A 22,693-nucleotide genomic window follows, 5' to 3' on the forward strand; every position below is an offset into this window, starting at 1 on the left:
CCTCTCCCTCTGCCCCTCCTGACACTCATGCTCTCTCTCAAATAAATAAATCCTTTAAAAAATAAATAAAGCTAAGTAACATTATATATACTATTTTATGCATTTCTTATTTGTATATCGCAATCCATTTGCTTTTCTTTAACTTCAGTGTTGTTCAACAACTTTGGATATTTGATTGCCATTGTTTTTCAACTTTGATTTATTTGTTAATAAAACTGAACATCACTGTTCTACTTAGATTCGTTTTTATGTCAGTTATATTACTTATATGCCACTATATTATGTTTTAATTATTTCTTTCATTTTCTGATGGCTTTAAGTGTATTGTGTTTGGTGATATTAAAATTTTAATTTCCCCTCATTATTCCAAACAAAGTATATCATATTTCACGGTAAAAATAGTGAAAGGAGCACTGGTATACCTTTTTTATTTTTTTTAGTGATTTCTCAAATATGCAGATATATTCCTTCATTTCTTTTTGGTATCTATGACCTCCACCTTAACCTTTTACACATGCCGTTATCTGCATTTTCTTTCTATGATTTGGTGAGTTGGTAATTAAAGCTTAGTTGAGGCAATGCAGTGTCCTCCCTGTAGCCCAGTGATGTAAACAGATTATTTCAATCACTAAATTAAAATCCAGGGAATAGTTAGTGACATCAACAAGGTTCCATTTACATTCTTTAAATGGGATTAATGAGCCCAATATAACATCACTGTTGTGAGAAGACAAAAATTATGGAAAACATCCAGTCCGTGGCAGGGTTTTGTCAATTGTTACTTTCTGCCACATCCCACTTCCTCTCTCCTGTGAAAGAAATTACTCTAGCATTCTCTTAGTAGCATTACTGTCATAGAGGCAATGATAAGTGTAAAAGGAAGAAAGGAAAGTATGTGCTCATTGTCATAATGTATGACTGAGATTTGGTGGCATTTTTTTGTGTTATGACACATCACCAAATGGAGCTGGGGAATGAAGAGAAAATTAACTACTTTCTTTTATTTCATGCATTATCCTCTTCCCCTTTTTACTGTTTGATTGAACAGCAGGGACATAATTTTCCATGGAGCTTAAGAGGGCAGAATTAATTCCATAATTTAATAAATATTTGTTGGTGCACTGTTGGGGAGAATGCAAACTGGTGCAGACATTGTGGAAAACAGTATGAAGTTTCCCCAGAAAGTTAAAAATAGAACTACCTTATGATCCAGCAATCGCACTACTGGGTATTTACCCAAAGGATACAAGAATACTAATTTAAAGGGATACATGCACCCTTATGTTTATAGCAGCATTATTTACAATATCCAAATATGGGAGGACCCCCAAGTGTCCACTGATGGAGGAATGGATAGAGAATATGTAGTATATATACAATGGAATACTTGGCCATAAAAAAATAATGAAATCTTGCCATTTGCAATGACATGGATAGAGCTAGAGAGTATAATGCTAAGCAAAATAAGTCCTTCAGAGAAAGACAAATACCATATGAATTCACTCATATGTGGGATTTAAGACACAAAACAAAACAAGCAAAGGGAAAAAATAAGAAAGAGAGAGAGAGGCAAATCAAGAAAAAGACTCTTGACTATACAGAAGAAACTGATGGTTACCAAAGGGGAGGTGGGTGGGGAGATGGGTTTAATAGGTGATGGGGATGAAGGAGTACACTTGTGATGAGCACAGGAAGTGTTGAATCACTATATTGTACACCTAAAACTAATATAAAACTGTATGATAAGTAACTAGAATAACAATAAAAACTTAATATTTATTGAATGCTATAGTCCAAAGACAGGAAATTATAACTACCACACAGAGGTCAGGGGACTGCAGAAAACTATTGTTAATCTTACATGTCCTCCAGAGCCTTTGGGTATAAGACTTGTGGGAGAATGCTAAAGTCACCACAAAAATTCATGTTTTATATCTTTTGGAATCCATATAAAGAATGGCTTTTATCCCCATTCTATTTTAAAATGTCATACAAATGTATATCATCAGTAGGACCTAAACCATATTCAGAATCCTGCTGGCCAAGAAATCTGAGAAATGTAATTCATAGGCTTCTAGCTTCTGCAATACAGGGGAGCACATAGAAGGGGGTACAAAGACTTCCCAGTGTTAGCTGACAATAATTGGAAAAGTCCTCTGAGTTTTATTCCTCTAACATTTCTGATGATTTTTTAAACATACCAGATTTCCTATATTAAATATTTTCTGTTTAAAATACCTAGTGCAACTGGGTATTTACCCCAAAGATACAAATGTAGGGATCCGAAGGGGTACATGCACCCCAATGTTTATAGCAGCAATGTCCACAATAGCCAAACTGTGGAAAGAGCCAAGATGTCCATCGACAGACGAATGGATAAAGAAGATGTGGTATATATACACAATGGAATATTATGCAGCCATCAAAAGGAATGAAATCTTGCCATTTGCAACGACGTGGATGGAACTGGAGGGTGTTATGCTGAGGGAAATAAGTCAGTCAGAGAAAGACATGTATCATATGACCTCACTGATATGAGGAATTCTTAATCTCAGGAAACAAACTGAGGGTTGCTGGAGCGGTGGTGGGTGGGGTGGCTGGGTGATAGAGATTGGTGATGGTATGTGCTATAGTGAGTGCTGTGAATTGTGCAAGACTGTTGAATCACAGATCTGTATCTCTGAAACAAATAATACATTATATGTTAAAAAGAAGAAGAAGAAGAAGATAGCAGGAGGGGAACAATGAAGGGGGAGAAATCGGAGGGGGAGATGAACCATGAGAGACGATGGACTCTGAAAAACAAACTGAGGGTTCTAGAGGGGAGGGGTGTGGGAGGATGGGTTAGCCTGGTGATGGGTACTAAAGAGGGCACGTTCTGAATGGAGCACTGGGTGTTATACGCAAATAATGAATCATGGAACACTACATCAAAAACTAATGATGTAATGTATGGTGACTAACATAACATAATAAAAAAATAAATAAAAAAATAAAATAAAATACCTAGCGCAGTTTCTCTTTTGCTGACTAAATCCTGAGTGATGTACACTCCCCAAAGATTTTGACTGAATAGTTTTTATACAAGCAGATGGTGATTCATATTTTGAGAAGCCATGTTTTTGAGGGATTTCCTCCCCCCCACACACACAATTTTGGAAGGGATAAAATTACATTCCCTCTTTAGGCTTACCTTGTCCTATTGGCTATTTCAGTGCCAAATTTTCAAATGCTTTTAAGAAACTTTTTCTTGATATGAAATGACCCTTTCAAATATTGACAAGGAAGTAATAAACAATTTTACTGTTAATCAAAACATATCTGTGTGCCAGACCTAGGGACTTAGGGACCTAGCCCTAGGAACCATTGGTTCATGACTTTGGCTCTAGGACTTTACTGTGCTGGAGCAGAAGGATTCAAAAATAAAACAAATTGTCTTTTGTATCAAAATGTTTCCAGGCTATGGAGAAGAAAGGTACACAATACTAATATGCACGGGATATGGGGGCAGCACAGAGGAGGGTGGAATTAAGTCTAAGTAGGACAAAACAGGCTACTGGAGGAAGTGATGTATTATCTGGGTTTCAAGGGGTGTGTATAAGGGCTCATTAGACATGTGCCTAATGTGGGGAAAAGGGCATTTCAGGAAGAGAGAACAATATATACAATACTGCATAATGAAATGAGTCTTCATAGGAATCTGTAATTAATTTAATATTGCTGAATCATAAAATAAGAGTGGTGATGTGGGGGCAGTGGAAGGGATTGAGATCAGAGGAAAGGAGACCAGTAAGAAGCCATAGTTCTGACAAGAGATGATGACTTGAAATAGGGTAATGGAAATGAGACTGGGAAGGAGAGCATACCCAAGAGAAACCTTTGCACAGAAGCACCAGGACACATATCCATCAACAGGGAAATGAATGGGATATTATACAGCATTAAAAGTGAATGAACTACAGCTACATGGATGAATCTTAGAAACAAAATGTTTAGCAAAAGAAAAACGTCTCAAAATGCTACCTAGAAAAAGATACACAATGCTGTGAAATTTAAAACAAAAGTAAAAAACATTGTTCAGGCATACACGTATGTGATAAGAATATAGGTAACAAGAGCATGGAAATAATAAAAATAAATCAGGATATTGGTTTCTTTAGGGCAGTTGGGGGAAAATGTTGAGAAGTTTTAAATTATCAGTAATATTCTAGTTCTTTGGTTGGGTACCAGATTCACAGGTTTTTACTGTAATTAAAAAGGTAGATGGATATATAAGTAGTCGTTTACGGCCCCATGACGAAAATCATGACCGAGTATTCTGTTTATTTCTGTTCTCTGTACAAGAAAGAGATATTTGGGGGGTGAAATCAGTTGGTTTCCAGACATTTCTTTTTAACCTAAAATTGGTTTTAGATCAGCTCCTCCAAAGGAAGATGCCTCACTGTGTGAGGCCCACGTGCTTTTACATCCCGCGCTTTTTGCCCTTTGCCCTTGGCCATCATCGCTTCCCCTCCAAAGGGAAGCGGGTGACGACAAGCAGTGGGAGAAGGGGGAGGGGCAGCCCGCGGGTCTAAAGCGTTCCTATTGGTGGGGAGAAGGAGCGAGAACGAGGCTCAAGCTGAAGCGTGGAAAAGAGGGGCGAAGGGGCGGGGCTAAACGGGAGGCGGGGCTAAAAGGGCTTAACGGGAGCGAGGCGCAAGTGCAATTGTCCGCGCTTCGCTGCGATGGCGGCGGCGCCGAGCACAGTCGCACCGCTGGCGGCGGAGTCTTCCCCTCAGGAAGCTACCGTCTCTGCCGCCTCCTCCTCCTACACCGCCTGCGCGGCGGCGGCGGTGGCGGCGGCAGTGATTGTGCCTGCCTCCTCCGCCACCTCCACCCCTGCCAGCCCGCCTGCCGGTGGCTGTGGCGACGGCGGCGGCGGCTTTGGCGGCTCCACTATGGCGGCGGCGGGGAGGGGGGGCAGTAGTTTTAAAGTAGACACCCGCCCTTTCCTCAGAGAAGGTGAGTTCCCGTCCCGGGGTGTGGGGGCGGCCCCATCTCCTTCGCTGCCTCTCTTCAGCCCGTCCGAGATCGGACTGGGCGCGGTTCGCCACCGCCCCACCCCCCACCTGCTGTGGCGCAGTAAAGGCCAAGCTCGCCCCGCCCCGCCCTGCCGTAGTAGTCCCGAGTGTGCAAGATGGACTGAAGCAGAGAGGGGCTTCCCTACTTCTCCCCCTCAAAAGGATGGGGGGTGCCCAGGAAAAGGAGCTGCAGGTATTCACAAGGCAGGAGTTTAAAGGGAAGAAAAATACCACATAGTTTTTCTCCCAGCCAGGGTGCCTCAGTATGGTCTACGAAGCTGAGGTGTGAGTTGGTAAAAAGAGGAGGCAAGGTAGAAGTGCTGTGGAGCTGGAGGGTCAGGGAAAGGGAAGGGGGACTGACGGAGAAAGGGGGCAGAGATAGAAAAGGCCGAAGAAACAAGAAACAATTTCACCCGTTTGGTGAAATTCAGCATCCTGCAGTGTAGAAACTTGGAGTAGGATATTTAAAGAGAGATGAGGTTAGGAATTTGGGGAGGTTAGAATGTATACTGGAGCTTTAAAGTAGGAGCTGTTAGATTTTAGGATCATAGGGTCTGGTGGAGGGGGTTGTACAAGGAAAAGAATAAAGGAAGAGAGTGTGGTAGAAGCACAGATTTCAGAAATCACTTTGGAGAGTTTTCTTTGGCTATTTGAGGGTGTGACCTTGTAGAGCAAGGTTTAGGGGCCCATCTTTGAGATGATTTTGATTTTAATAAGTGCTGTTGTACCTACCAACACATACTACTCCTAACATAGAAGAGATATTTCTTGACGATTTCAGTAATAAGTGGTTTCTAGTTCACACAGAATACTATATACTAGTAAACAGCCTACTAATAGCAAACTGTAAAATTTGCCATTGAAATGTGTTTTAAAGCAGTGTTTGGAAATGCCTCTTAGATTGTTGAGACCGATTCCACTACAGAAGAGTTCAGTAAAGCATTTTGCCATCGTTAATTTCGTAATTAATTTCCAGTATTTGTGTGTTACCTTATGTTGCTAACTTGCCTCCAAAGTGAAAGACGTGGACACTAAAATGGAGTAGAATAATTTAAGTTCCTTTTTCTTAGGAGAACACCCCATTAAAATTACCCCATAAAAATGATTTTCTCTTCACATTCTTAAATGGTACATCCCTCTGTGCTATTTCATAACTTTTCACACCTTTCACTTTGGAGGAATGGCAAAGCAGTAAAAAAAAAATCCTTTACAATATTGGTCATAGGCACATTACATAAATGCCACTTACTGAATATGGAAGTTAGAAATACACTGTGATATGGTGATGTCTTTTTATTTATTAGCTCTCTTACTGAAGGCAACTTTTGAAAGACTAGTGTCTTTAGTCAGCCTGGATTTGTACAGTTGTTTCAGGATGAAAATATGAAATCTGGAATTTTTTGTTTTTATACCAAACTATGTATAACTAGAAAGGAGAGAACAGATTTTAGAGGTGGTCGAGATCACAGTTCAATCTCGCTGTCGTGGCCTTTCCACAGTAAGTTTTAGGACCAGTATCTCATGGGTATCTCATGGAGCAAATGGCTTTTTGCCTGTCTCTGTGACTGGCTTGGTTATAGTATCTTTGAATTTATGTAGGTATTGAAGGCTTTAAGAGATAGAAATTCATAAAGTAGCAGCAATACCCTGTATATACTATTACTAGCTGGCAAAATGAGGAGAGCTCTAGCAGAGGAGTCTGGTGCAGTGAACTTAGGTTCTGTTGTTTATCTGCTAGATTTTGTGACCCTGAACAGATCACAGACTTCTTGGATTTGGGTTTTGACATTTCTGAAATAGAGGTATTGGACCAGACGTACTCCAAGGTTGATTTCAGATTTGAAAGTATGAACCATGATTTTGCAGTTCTGCATTGATACTCTCGATGGCATTTCCGTGGCTGTGCATTAGGACAGTAATTCATAAACCATGAGAAACTTTGACCATAGTTATCATTTGACATTCAGTGAGTGATGAAATCTGTGTTGTTAGTGTTGAGACCATTTACTAGGATATGAAAAACCAAATATAATTGCTACCTAAAAATGATCTCTTACCATTTCATTTTAGGTAAATATCCTTCGTTAACTGTTCACTCCAAACCAAAACTCTCTTACCTTTCCACCTAACAACAGATAAATATGTGATATATAGTACACTGTCCAAAACATTAGGTCAGAAAAATATTTTTGTTTAGATATTTATAAAGACTATAAATGATTGCCAGTTGTATGATAGTAGATAAAGGAGAAGAGAGAAAAATATTGCTTGATGGTGTGCCAGTATCTTTTGCTTGTTTGTTTTTTAAGCCCGGGTTAGGAAATTGGTCTAAATAGTGACAAAGAATTGTCAAGATTCCAGTTATTCCAAGTCCACTCCAGATAGGACCATTAAAAGTGGTTTGATCAAGTATTTGCTGAACTATTTTCAACTATAGCCAACATCTTTCTTAGGGTTGGTAATGAGCAGATGTCAGTGGAGATTAGAAATTGGCAAGCAGGGGAGATTAGAAGCTTTTGAGGTTACAAATGGGAAATTGGGTAATAAAAACAAAACAACAAACAAAAGAAATGCCATATAAATGGACATATGACAAAACACATACCTACCCAGAATTCATGGAAAGGAGAGTCATGAGATTTTGTAGGACACTTCGTATTTCATTCAGTAACATTTTCAAAAATGTTTAATGGCTCAAAAATGAATTTTCACCCAGTATTAATGTTCCAGTGTAATCATAGTAAAAATCAGAACAAAAACAAATCCCTTTTATTTACCTCTTCTTTTTAAGAAAAATAAATTAAGGGGATTGTTTTAGATTGGAGGACACGCTGGCTTTTTATTTAGTTAATTATCCATTTGCATAGCAATTACCTAACAATTACCTTTGTCTCCATATTATTCGGTAAAGTTTCAAGTCCACCATAAGAAAACCTAGTTAATGGCCTTTCCTTCATTTACTCAGGAATCATTTATTGAACACCTGTATGTGTGTGTGCCAGGCACTATGCTCAGTGATGAGGATATAGATGAATTAGACACAGCTATATTAAAGAGCTCAATAGTAGTGCTTGGTAGTAAAATTATAAAATGAACAAATAAATAACTGGGAAAAATACAATTTTAAATATCACTTGTCAAACTCTTAAACTATCAGGACTGCCTCATTGTTTATTATAAACCTGTATTCTACCCATGGTGTCTTATATACTACAGGCACACTAAAACACATTATATTATAAATGTGGTATCTAAGAAGGAATAATTAGCAAACTGTTAGAATTAATTTTTAATTCTTTACATTTGGCGGGGTGGGGATGTCTGGAGAGAGGTTAATGACCACTGGTTAGTTTCTGACCCTCTGTCTTTAATTAGGTGTCAATATGTGATAATATTGACTAAGCATGCCCCTTCCTATATTCATCACATATCTGTTAGGGTATGAACTTTGATTCTTTTCCACCTGAAACCAGTCTTGTAGATCCATTCACATTTACTAATCTGTTGGAATGAATGGCATGGTGGCTTTCTGACACCAAGTAGGTATGGGATCAAGTAAATTAATGGATATACACAGTACTTGAATTCATTTTATAACTTCACAAGCAGACAGGACTCCAGAGCTAACTAGCCACAGAGTACTTATATTATGAAGGTCAGGGACTTAGTTTAAATAAAGACAAAGTAAATATTAAACATATAACTAGTATTCCCAGTTATTTTATTAATTACATTTTATTTTGGAATTAATATGCTATAGGAAAGCCTTTATTATATTTTTTTGTAACAATCTGTGTAAAATAGCCAAAACTTGCCAAACTTATAGGTCAGGTACTAATTTTATAAACTGAGAAAGTAAGGATACTAGATAGCATTATAACTGAGTGTTCATAACGGTCACAGGTACAAATCTGCATTTCTGGAACAAATAATATTTCTGAAAATTCCTTAAATGGGTTGTGACATTTAGGGGGCAAAAAGAGTTAAAACACCTTGGCAAGGTTAACATGATCCATTTTCCACTATAACTTAGTGTTGAGCTCTATTTTTCTTTCCTTTATATGATGCCATTAAAAAATTGCAAAGGTCAAGTCAGCTATTAAAAAATCCTTTTAAATCAAAATGTTTGAGGGAGGCTATCTCAAAAGGTGTAATCATGGAGAATATAGCACATATGCTCTTTGCAGAATTAAGATGATGATTTTTCTGGTTTATTGACTTTATATTAACCTGACTTTATATCTGTGACTGGTTTATTAATTTGACTTTATATTAACCTGACTTTAAATCTGTGACTAAGAGTGAGATTTATGTTTATATGATTGCAGCCAACTCTTCTGAGGTTTGCTCCATTCTTGTCACTTCATTAAAATAGGATGCAAAGAGTTTTTTTACAATGCTATTTTTTTTTTTTTGCATCAAGATCAGTTGGACTGTGAAATTCCCACTTCAACAAAGCATTAAAACAGTTAATAGCTAGTTATTGCTATAAACATCTGATGGGTTGTCTTGAAGAAATTTGGTCTTTTGTACAACTAAATCTAATTGTCATGCAACAAATAGAAGTCAGATTCATTTTGTTAATTATAGCCATTTATATACAGAATCATCTACTTTGAATAAGCTTAAACTTCTTATCAAGATAACCGAAGAACATTTAATTGGAGTGAACAGAGAAAGTTCTCATACTTAGAACTGAAGGGATGTTACAATCTTCCTTTCCTCAGAGATCCTGTATGGTTGATTTTGGGGGTTTGTTTGTTTTTGAGAGAGAGATAGCCTGTGCATGTATGGTGCCTGGGGAGGGGGGTAGAGGGAGAGTGAGGGAGAGAATCTTAAGGAGGTAACCCTGCCCAGTGCAGAGCCCAACACAGGGTTCGATCTCAGGACCCTGAGATCATGACCTGAGCCAAAATCAAGAGTCAGACACTTAACTGACTGAGACATGCAGGCACCCCAGATCCTGTATGGTTTTTAATTTCATTAGTGAGAGTGGACCAAATTGTGGGCATAGATTCATTATTTTTTTTCTGACTCATGCCATAAATGTTTTTCTTTTATTACAAAAATCTTTTATCCTAAATTGTCTGGTGTTACCTAGTAGTACTAGAAGAAAGTTTCAAATAGGATTTGGATTTCACACTCAATTGCATTTTTGGATACAGAAGTTAATGGTATTTTACTTTAGCATAATAATGCAGCTATTTGGAGGAGGTACAATCCAACAAAGGTCTCTAAAAATGAGTTTCTGAGAAGCGAATCCCCTTTGCTTTTTATATCATCAAAGGCAGATACTCGAACAAGCTGAATTGAATATTTTTATATCAACATAAGGGATTCTAATCCACAGAATGTTAATTATTTGTACTCACATTTGTATTTCACTTAAGAACATCCCTCAGCTATTACTAATGCCTCTCCTCAGACTTCTGGAACTTTTTCATAGTCCAAATCCACCATTTATAAATGGCAAATCCAAATGAATCTGGAATCATATATTTTAACTTCCACAATCCTTTGTTTCCTATGACCTCTTTGGGCTTGCTTCCTTATTTTGAAATGAGAACATTAGACTAAATCAGCTATAAACTAGAAGCAATTTTGCCCCACAAGGGACATGTGTCAATGTTTGGAGATATTTTTGTTTGTCACAACTGGGGAGTGCTGCCAACTTCTAGCTGGTAGAGTGCTGCTAAATGTCTTACCATGCATAGAATAGCCCCTCACAACAATGAATTATCTGGCCCAAAGTGACAATAGTGCTAAGATTCAGAAACATTGGACTAAATGATCTCTAAAATTACTCTGATCTGATAAAAAGTTTTATTATATATAATATTAAGTAAAACTTTCAGCTACTGAATTAGTAAACAAGCATACTTTATCAAGTGATAACGTGTGTTAAACATTTTTTTTTAATTTTGTTTCATTTAATAGTCACCATGTTCTGGGAGAGACATTGTGTTTCTGTACTTTTTAGATAAAAAAAAAAAACTGGCTCAGAGTGGTTAAATAATTTGCTCAAGGGTATAACAGAGGTAGAGAGAGGATTTGAATCTGTTTGACCAACTCAAAAGCTTATTCTTTTTTCCTACTACCCAGTGCTGTAGGTCATAATTTTTCCCCCATTCCAAATTGTTATGAAAGGTTTGCTTTCTCAAGTCATGTAAACACTCCTGTAGGAAAGAAATAAAAAGACTAAACACTTGGGACACCTGGGTGGTTCAGTCGGTGAAGCTTCTGCCTTCGGTCAGGTCATGATCCTAGGGTCCTGGGATTGAATCCTGCATCGGGCTCCTTGCTCAGTGGGGAGCCTGCTTCTCCCTCTGCCTGCTGCTCCCCTCTGCTTGTGCTCTCTCTCTCTGACTAGTAAATAAATAAAATTTTAAAAAAGACTAAACACTTTCATTAATAGAAAATTAGTTGATTCTTCCTCTCACCAACGGCTAAGGCCACACAAAAATATAGTCAAATTGTAGGAGCACCAAATACATGAATTTTCTTATCAGATCCCATTTATGGTTTGTCAAAAAACCACTCTTTCATTTAAAATAACCCTTATGAAAATTAACCCTTATAATTGTTATTCAAGAGAGGATCACTTATGTGATAATAGCAAAACAAAGGTTTATTACTTGCTCATGCATTTTCCTCTGGGTGATAAGTTGACTGCAGGGGAACTGCCTGCCCTTCATGCTGTGGTTGAGGGAGAAGAAGTTGCTTTTGTCTTTTATTTTAACTTTTTTTCAGTATTTTATTACATTTCTTATTGTAGCCAAATATACATAACATAAAACTGCCATTTTAAGCATTTTTAAGTGTGCAACTCAGTGGCATTAAGTACATCCACATTGTTAAGCAACCTTCACCACTATCCATCTCCAGAAATTTTTCATTGTCCCAAATTGGAACTCTGTACCTGTAGGTCATAGTTTTGTTATATGACCATATTTCTCCAACCTAAAGAACTTTCTGATGTGTCTAATATCTAGAAAATAAAATACTTAAAAGTTATGCTTAACTTGTTAACAGTTGGCAGTAAAAGTGTACTGTTTATTGTGACCACAGAGGACAGCATTGCAAAGCAGTTTTACTCTTAATACTCTGAATGTAAACAGGACCATGCAATAAACATGGTTTTATTTCATCTGTTCCATATCCTTTAAGCTGTAACTCCATTATCAGCCTTAGGTCTCTGACAATTTGAATCTAGTTTTTGATAGTGCTTTCTTATTTCCCATTGCTTTTTTTAGGTTAAAATGCAAAGAAATGTTATCAACGTGAGAAACTCCTGTATGTTTCAAAGACAGTATATCCCAGTCTTTATTTGAGAGGACACCATTGTATCACTAAGATCTCGCTATCAAGCTACACTAAGATGGGCTTTGATTCTGAGTATAAAATCTTGCTCCCCTATCCATATCTCTTTTCCAAGTTTATGATGGCATATAAAATTCAAATATGTCAGAGAATGAAGAACAGTTGAAAAGTACTATGCTACTATGCTAGGAATATTAAAGCAACGTCTTAAGATCGACTGGGAGATATTTACCTTCCCATGTTCAAAGAACTTTATTTGCTGCAGGTGAGGGATGAAGTCACACTTACTTATTTTTATTTATTTATTTATCATTTATCTATTTATTTGTCATTTATTATTTTGTCATTTGATATTCTAATGTGTAATCTTATATTTTTAACCCTAGCGCTCCTAACTTCTAATTAACTTAGATTGGAAGATGCAGGACCATCTGCCATGAATTTGGTGTATTCATTGTTGGAAAAGAAAACTCAGCCACTTATACCTAAATTATAACTAAAATAATACCCTAATTTGCAAAAAAAAATTGTTGACACTAGCTATAATGACCAAAACATTATATTTAGTAATAGAAATGCTGTGTATGTTTTTGCAAAGAAATACCTTGGAGAGAACCAATTTTAGGGTTAGGACATAGATAAGGAAATGCAGATAATGGAGGAGTAGGGGAAGAAATATTGGGACCTTTTGAATTTTTAGGCCCTAAAGTCTGTACGACTGTATAGCTGCTTAAAAGTTCAAATCATCTTTTGTGTTTCCTGATAGACTTATTATTTGGAAGGAGCTAAGATATTTGGATCCTTTGTAAGTACCCCACCAAAATTTTGCTTCTCTATGTATTTCTATCTAAAATACAACCTTTTCTTATTGATAACTATCAATCCATGTATGGTCAAGTACAAAGAAACTTTAGAAATGGAAATATGAAAGAATGTATTATGTTCTTAGTCATATAGCTAGTTAATAGCAGGGTAAAGGTTAATGCAGTCTCTCATTCTAGTGCTTTTTACAACTCTTGACTGCTTTTGGAATTAAGAATCAGTGTGAGCTCATATTAACAACCAACCAATAAAAATACATTTGTTTCAAATTCTAACCAGTTTATAAAGAGAAAAGATGTGAAGAGAGTATAAAGAAGAAAAGGAAAAAGAGGAAGAAACAAATTGCCAAGTTTCTTCAGCTATTCATTCCTACCGGAACCAGTTCCAAAGCCCCAGTTCTTTGTGAGCACACTTATTTTCGTTCCTGACATATAGTGAGTCCACAATAAACATTAGTTCCTGTTCCAGCCATCTTCCTCACAGCCAACATCATTTACTCACATGACTCCTAATTTAACATCTATTCCCTGAAGTTCTTCTGCTCTCTAGGTCTTCCCCCTGAGACAGGCTGGAAAACGCACTATATATCACCAATTTTCTCTCCCACTTTCAGAATTGGCAATAGGCCATTTACTTCTGGGAGTACAAAAATCATGTCTCAGATAGTGGGGATGGGGGTATAGTAGGGTCTAAAGGAACATTTTTTAGCATCTCTTGTGAATCAGGCATATATTTCTTATATATGCCAAACCTAGAGAGGAAGTTTCTCATTCAAGACTTTGGCCTTTTTAAGAACTAGCTCTCGGAAATCTTGGGCAGACTTAGGCACTTACTAACTATGTAACTTTAGACAAATTGCTTGACCTTTCCAAGCCTCAGGTATAACCTTTAGAAAGTAGCGATCATTACATTCAGGTCAAATTTAGGGGAAATGCAGTTTGAAGAAAATTTGGCAGTGTGGGGTGCCCTCTGAAAAACAATACTCCATCATGTATGATTGTTCTCAGTAAAAAGCCAGCTTCCACAAGCCGCCTGTCTACAGATTCAGGATCTAAAAAATCTTGAAAGGCCATAATTATTGGTAGAATCTAACAAAGGAGAACTTAAATGAGACAAATACAAGTGTATATTGGGTCTTTTGGGGAGCCATAAACATTTCTATCTATATAACTATGTCCTGGAGCGCAGACTTTGGCTCCAGGTGAAAAAGAAGGTTGTATTTTAGAGGGCGCCTGGGTGGCTCAGTTGGTTAAGTGACTGCCTTCAGCTCAGGTCATGATCCTGGAGTCCTGGGATCGAGTCCCACATCGGGCTCCCTGCTCGGCGGGGAGTCTGCTTCTCCCTCTGACTCTCTTCCCTCTTGTGCTCTCTATCTCTCATTCTCTCTCTCTCAAATAAATAAATAAAATCTTAAAAAAAAAGAAGGTTGTATTTTAGTCAAAAGTTAGCCTAGCATGAGTCAATAGTATGATGTGCCCCCCCAAAAAATAGTGAAGCTATCTTGGGCTATATTAATAGAAGAGAAATATTCAAAACAAAGAGGTGAATGTACTTAACACTACTGAACTGTACATTTAAAAATGGTTAGGGTGGTAAATTTTATATTACACATTTTTACTACAATAAAAAATGAGTTGATCTCATTTTACTAGCTGGTTGTTATTGTGACCCCATTAGGGTGATTGTGCTTATGTTACACTTTATGAATGGCAGGGATTTAGGTAAACTAGTGAGAGGACTAGAAATCGTACTGCATGACAGACCTGGGATCAGTTCACAAAAAAGCTAGGGTGGGAGGGGCAATAAAGATGTAACGATTCTCTTAAAATATTTGAGGATTGCCATTTTAGGAGAGGGATTATATTCACAATGACTTTGAGGAATAGAACTAGGACCAGTGGAAGCTCTGAGACAGTATGAGACTGAACAGCGATGCATTAGCATCACCAGGGAACTTGTAAAAAATTGTACGTTCTTGGTCCGCCACCCCAGAACTACTGAATAAGAAGTTCTGGGAATGGGACCCAATAATTAATCTTTTAACAAGTTTCCAGGTTATTCTGATGCACACTAAAGTTTGAGACCCCCCTACTCCAGGAAAACATTTTCAGTTCAACAGATTCAGCAACAGATGACCTGAGAAGCTTTTAAAAACAAAACAAACAGACAAGAAACTATGATGGGGACCCACTCCCAAGATTCTGGTTAATTGGTCTGGGGTGGAGTCTGGGTATTGGTATGTTTTAAAAATAACCTAGTGACTTCAATGTGCAGCCAGGGTTGAGAACTACCTTTGTGAAAGGTTGAACTGGCATCACTAGGTAGACTGTTGAAGAGATTACTTGGGGACCCTATTTAACAATACAGATTCTTGGGCTTCAACTCTGGAGATTTATATAGATTTGAGGTAGTGTCAAGGAATACTTTTTTTCTTTCTCTTTTTTCCTTTTTTTCAAAAATCATTTCCGGTTAGACTAAAGCACAGTTAGCTTGATAAGTATCATAGATGACAAAACCTGTATATCAATCAGCTTAGTCACCAAATAGATATTGGACAGCCGTTATGTGTAAGGATCTGAGCCTGTCCTGTAGGGCAGTGATTCTCAACATGGTTGATTATCAGAATCACTTGTGGTTGGATTGGACCACCCACAGAGATTTTTAGTTCAGCATGTATGATTTTGAAAAACTGCATGTGAATTTGATATGATACCTAATTGAGAATAATTTTTACATGAACTTTTTTATCTGAAATTTTGAACGTAGATTTAATCATATTTGATTAGGAAAGCATGCTATTTAAAGAAAGTGAGGGTCAATCCTCCTAAGTACATTTTAATGTGCATCATCATTCCAGTATCTTCTTTTTTAATTACAGATTTTTGTATATTTTAGTTTTTGATTCACTGAAGTCAGAACATCAGCACATTCATTATATTATAATCACAAAGAATATCCCATTGACAAGTAGTTGTAAGTGAATTTATTTGATTTAAAGTCGAAGTTCCACTTTTTGCATCAGGAATAACATTGTGTAAGCTTAAATGTGATAGATCTAAAAGCTTATCATGTTTGTAGCAAATTCTAAGCTCCGGATTTAATGCCCCCTGGTTTTGATAGTTACATCTCTTATATCCATTCCTTCTTTTCTGTGCCTGCTGCCCCTCCTTTGGTTCAAGCCTCAATGACCTCTTGCCTGCAATTGATTCCTAACTTCTATCCCCATTTTGAGCTACTTCTTTTCCCTTTTTTGAATGCAGAATTCAATCCAAATGCCCTAGTGAAGACAGCTATGATTTGGCCTCATTCCAACCTTTCAATTATCGTCCTTCATATACTGCCTCTCCCCAAATATGTTTATTCCACTTTTTTATCTGAATTTTACACATGTTTTAAATCTTAGTTCAAAACCTGTTCTCTAGAAAGCTTTTCTCAAACTCCTCAGCAGGAACACATTGTACCTTGTGTCTTTTATCACTTATGACATTTGATTTTGGGATCATCGTTTTTTCTATACACTTACTAAAATTACTAAATTGTAAATTCCTTGAGATTAGGAATTCATCATTTCTAACATGTGGGACAGTTATGTATATAATGAAAAAAGTAGAGATAAAACAAAGTTTAAGTTTTAGCTCCACCAAATAACACATGTGACAAGTAATTTTGATTGTACCGAATCCCTATTTTCTAATCTTCAGAATATGTGAAATGCCACTTACCTTGCAGATTTGTTTTAAGGACTAAAGGGGTAAGCTGTTGTTTTGTTTGACACATAGAAGGCCTTCAATAGATGCTCATTCTTTTTCCTTATCTCTTTCCAAAATGTCTACCATAGTACTTTGAAACTAACTTCAATAAAGATCATAAAGCTAAATGATGCCTAAAGGCACTGATGGCCTGAACTAGAGTGGTGTTATGGAAAGTGAAAAGGAAGAGATGGATATGAAATGACATTATAAGCTAGAATTGACATGAAATAGTGATTTTCTGGGGAGAAGAATGGCTGAGATTTTGAGCCTGAAATATTGTGCCATTTAGTAAAGAAAAAAAAAACAAGAACTTGTTTGAGGAAATGAGTCAAAGGCAATAAGTCTAGGCAATACCATTCTAAAGAAAAAGTTACAGTGGTGCCAGTAACTTCATGGGCTTCCTGGAAATGATGTGGAGTATCAGTAATGAAAGGCTGGGTTAAAATACTCATCCTTTTTTTTTTTTTCAATGGAGCACTGGGTGTTATACGCAAATAATGAATCATGGAACACTACATCAAAAACTAATGATGTAATGTATGGTGATTAATATAACATAATAAATAAATAAATAAATAAATAAATAAATAAATAAATAAATAAATAAAATACCCGTCCTTGGTATTTCCCAACTTGAGTTGGGAAACAATTGAGTTTCAAACACTGAGTATTTAGACCTGAGGAAATCTGGAATTAAAGATTGATTTAAGAGAGAAATGAGTGTTATATTTTAGGAATTATTGAACCTCTAAATTAGTAGTTTCCTTTTGTCTTCTTAAAGGAAGCTTTCCTTTGGTAATAAGTTATATTGCTAACGAATTATAATATTTACTATTTAAGGATTTTAAAGGGAAATTCAAAATCTTACCAGTATGCTCAAATTGCATATAATAGTTAATTCTGAAACAAGGGAAGTCCTGAAATACATTTTAACTTCTTTACCTTGCTGATTTTAGAGTCAAAGATAAATCATATATTCTAAAACAATCCAAAAAAATAATTCCGAGGGGATACTATCGATATGTTATAGGGATAAATTTTTAAGTGTTTGTCAAGGCATTTCTGACATGTTCCTAATTACAGTTATTCTTTCTTTTTATTAAACTATAATTAACATATAGTATTATATTAGTTGCAGATGTATTATATAATGATTCAACAATTGTTTTTCAGTGCTCATCAAGATAAGTGTACTCTTTTTTTTGTTTTGTTATGTTTTTTTGGCTTTTTATTGTTATGTTAGTCACCATACATTACATCATTAGTTTTTGATGTAGTTTTCCATGATTCATGGTTTGCATATAAAACCCAGTGCTCCATTCAGTAGGTGCCCTCTTTAATACCCATCAGCAGGCTAACCCATCCCCCCACCCCCCTCCCCTCTAGAACCCTCTGTTTCTCAGAGTCCATAGTCTCTCAAGGTAAGTGTACTCTTAATGCTTTTATCTATTTCACCACTTCACCCAGCCACCTCCCCTCTGGAAACCACCAGGTTTTGATCTGTATTTAAGAATCTGCTTTTTGGGTTTGCCTCTTTTTTACTTTGTTCATTTGTTTTGTTTCTTAAATTCCATATATGAGTAAAATGCTATGGTATTTGTCTTTTCTCTGACTGACTTAAGTTAGCATTCTGCCCTCTAGATCCATCCATGTTGTAGCAAATGGCAAGATTTCATTTTTTATGGCTGAGTAATATTCCAGTGTGTGTGTGTGTGTGTGTGTGTGTGTGTGTGTGTGTGTGTGTGTGTACACATCACATCTTCTTTATCCATTTGTCTATGGATAGACACTTGGGTTGCTTCTACATCTTGGCTATTGTAAATAAGGCTGCAATAAACATAGGGGTGCAATAAACATAGTGTTTTCATTTTCTTTGGGTAAATACCCAGTAGTGGAATTACTAGATCATATGATAATTCTATTTTTAAGTTTTGAGGAAGCTCCATACTAATTTCCACAGTGGCTGCACCAATGTTGCATTCTCAACAGTGTATGAGGGTTCCTTTTTCTCCACATTTTCACCAACACTTGTTAATTTTTGTGTTTTTGATTTTAGCCATTCTCACAGGTGTAAAGTGATACATCGTTGTGGTTTTAATTTGCATTGCCCTGATGATTAGTGATGTTAATTATAGTTATTATCTTGGACAGGCAGTTTTTTAAGAAAGCCTTTTTAGTGCATACAGTGATACTGAAAATAAAGCTTAGTTGAAGATATCTGACATAACTTTTAAAATGAGTATCTTTAGGTGTGCCTGGGTGGTGCAGTCAGTTAAGTGGCTGGTTCATGATTTTGGTTCAGGTCATGATCTCAGGGTCCTGGGATTGAGCCCCCTGCATTGGGCTCCACACTCAGTGGGGAGTCTGCTTGAGGATTCTTTCTGTCTCTCCCTCTCCCTGTGCCCCTCCCCCTGCTCATACACTCTTTCCCTCTCTAAAATAAATAAATCTTAATAAAATAAATATCTTTAAAATTTTTAAATAGAAAGTTTTACATGTGTTTTGCAAAAATTAAAACAAGATAACTATAAAGAATAAAATGTTAAAGTTTCTCCCTTTGTTCCTTTTCTAGCCCCATTTCCCAGAGTTAACCTCTTTTAAATTTAACTTCTTTCCATATTTTTTCTACGTGGTATATAATTAATTTTTGTTAGTGTTGGGAACTGGATGTGTTATATTTTTTCTTCAACAGAAACTTACCTTTGGTAATAAATTATATTGCCAACAAACTATAATATTTACTAAAGATTTTAAAGGGAAATTCAAAATCTCACCAGTATGCTCAGTTTATCAATTTAATTTATCATTGGCATTGCTCCATAAATATGTGGTATCAACTTATTCATTTAAATAGCCAAGTAGTGAGCAAAATTTTGATGTTTTGTGATTTGAAACTTATGGATAAACTAATAAACTTTGGCAGAATACATTGCACCTGTTAAAAATCTTAGGTAGAAGTGTGGACCTCAAGTGTAAATGCAGAAAGTTTCGGTATGTGTTATTACTACAGTAAGAAACACTATAGCATAATTTCTAGATGTTATTATATGAACATAACTTTATAGCTTTGAGGGGCTTGTGTGAGACATGTTTTGCCAGATGGGTATGCTAGTCTTTTTACAATAATGGAGGATGTTTGCCCACTATGACCAAAGTTTCTTTGTGGTTCCAGATGATTTTTAGATAACATTATGGCCATAGCTCTAGATAAGTGACAGTCTTAAAACAATGCTTTTCTTAGGATTATCTCTTGTAAAACAAAATTCTAAGGCTGGGTTTTTTAATCCTGCCTTTCATTATTGGTGCCCTAGATCATCCCATGAAGCTCATGAAGTTACTGATAACCCCATAACTTTTCCTTTGGAATGATATTGCCTAGACTTATCACACTAAATAAGTAACTCTTACTATATCAGACATTAGAAGCATACTTAATATACCCATATTAAATTGCATCCTCGATAAGCAAAAAGTTATTACTGTAGCCTCACAGGCACTCAGATTTGAGGTGACATATGAAATAATAGTTGAAGAATGAAAACGATACTTCTAAATATTCATTAATGTGATATACAGTCTCACCTTCCTTTATTTTATTCATAGATATGACTTGGAGTGAACAGGAAAAGACTAAACTTTATACAGATAACTTTTGTAGTATTTGTGGAGTGGTGCTACAGTTTGAATCACAAAGGATTTCACATTATGAGGTAGGTTAAAAATCATGGGAATAGAGTCTAAAGGAGGTTTTTATTTTATTTCATTTTTTATGATTTAATGTATACATATATTTATTTATATATTTGTTTATCCTCCAAACTCATTTAAAGGAGGTTTTTAAATGTAGCAGATAAACTTCATATTTTATTGTTTTTGATTCTTATGAAAATCCTGTGAAAGAGGTGATATTATTTCCCTTTGATGGATGAGGAGACTGGCTCAGAGAGGGACAGCAACTTACTGGCTTAAGTTTGGGGAATTTGGGTTTAAAATCGGTCTTTTTGACTCCAAAGCTTCTTTCCTTTTCTTCACACCATTCTGCCTCCCTTTGTATTCATCAAGCCACTATATCCTTCATGTCCTCATAGTAAATATAAGGGAGCCATTATAAAGCTTGACTACGAAACTATTAATGTGAATAAAGGGATATTATAGAATTCCAGAGTCTTCCTTTATAGTAAATGAAGGCTGTAAAAACAAAATGAACCAGTCTTGCACTTGACTTAGCCAACATCTTTTTAATCACAGAAACATAGAATTCTAAAGCTAGGAGAGAGAATGTTTAATGTTCTTACTCCTTTGGTTTATTGATTAAAAAACTGAGACCCAGAGGGATCATGATTATTCATAGCATCATGGGTATGACTAAACTTAAAAATGATTTCTTCTGATTTCATGTCCAGTGTTCTTTTCTTTCATTTGGTGTTGCTGAACCAAATGAAAGAAAAGAACCAAATGAAAAAACTAAATGGTCCCCATTTCTGTATCATATGATTAGCTATTGGATTTCTTTCATATCTAGTGTCTGGGTTATCAAAAGTACTAGATAAATTCACTTTAAAAAATACAATGCCAACTTTACGTTTTTAAACGCACCTCATTTTGCCCATTGCTAATCTTATTGGCAGCTATATTTCAGTTCTTATGTTGACTGGGATTCAATTACTATAATTACAGAGGGATATTTTGTTGGCTTTGGATTAAGAAGACCTACATTCAAGCTTTAAACTCCATCGTTATGTAACCCTGGGCAAGTTACTTTACTTCTCTGAGCATGTTTCTTGAACCTGCAAAATAGGGGTGGTAAAATCTCACTGAGCTCATGAAAATTAAGTGAAATCAAATATGTGACAGTGCTGAGTACATCCTCAGACCCCATAGTTCAAAGATTTAGAGTTAGTAAAGAGAGACACACAATCAGGGAGCTCTGTGATAATTGTGGTTCGAACCATTTGAATTTAAATTTGAGAAAATAGCTTTTTGTGGGCTTATGAAGTACTATTCAGTGTAGAAAATATACAAAAATAAGAGAAAATCACATTCAGTTATAATGCTGTCACTTGTAGGTAACCATCATTTAACTTCTCTTTTGCTGATATGATTCCAGGATGCTTTCTGCACGTGCATGTGCACACACACACACTTTAACAAAAGATCATTGTATATGTTGTTTTTTACTTCTTTTTTCATATAAGAGCATATTCTGGACACCTGTCCTATCGTTACATCTTTTTATTTTTCTGTAATATTTTAATGGCAATAATATTTTAATGGCAACAAAGCATTATGTAATGTTATAGCATTTTTTATTAACAAATACTTATTGAGAACTTCTAATACTTCAGAACTTCGATGGTTATAAGGATTAAATTATAAATAATACAATGTCCTTATCTTCACAGAACTCTGCAAATAATGCAGGCAATAAAAATACATTGCAAAATAAAATTTATGATATTAAAAAGCAAACAGATAAGTTTACACATTGTATAATTACAAAATGTTTCCTACTAGCCTACAATTAAAAAGTTGGCACTTTATAAAATGAAATTGATATTTACAGCATTGTCAATTCTAGTACTTTGAAAGGTTATACATTTTCAGAAAGACTAGGTTTTAAAAATGTTTTATAGAATTCTGAACCTTTAAAAAGCTATTCTGCATGGAGCACTGGGTGTTATGCACAAACAATGAATCATGGAACACTACATCAAAGACTAATGATGTATGGTGACTAAC

At 36.0% G+C, this 22,693-nt stretch overlaps 1 protein-coding gene across 4 annotated transcripts in view; it reads left to right on the forward strand.

Annotated features, from left to right (window-relative positions):
• Positions 1–4,692: 4,692 nt before the first annotated feature.
• The window catches only part of ZMAT1 (zinc finger matrin-type 1), a 34,219-nt gene continuing 16,218 nt past the window's right edge, over positions 4,693–22,693 (forward strand). For 3 of the 4 annotated variants that reach the window (XM_027608996.1, XM_027608997.2, XM_027608999.1), the window contains exons 1-2: positions 4,693–5,001; positions 20,558–20,664. In XM_027608996.1, coding sequence (XP_027464797.1) covers positions 4,725–5,001; positions 20,558–20,664 — 384 coding nt within the window. In that variant the 5' untranslated portion in view covers positions 4,693–4,724. The remainder of the gene's footprint in view (positions 5,002–20,557; positions 20,665–22,693) is intronic. The other variant, XM_027608998.2, reaches the window with a different exon arrangement.

This window comes from Zalophus californianus, chromosome X (genome assembly GCF_009762305.2).
Source record: "Zalophus californianus isolate mZalCal1 chromosome X, mZalCal1.pri.v2, whole genome shotgun sequence".
Taxonomy (NCBI): Eukaryota; Metazoa; Chordata; class Mammalia; order Carnivora; family Otariidae; genus Zalophus; species Zalophus californianus.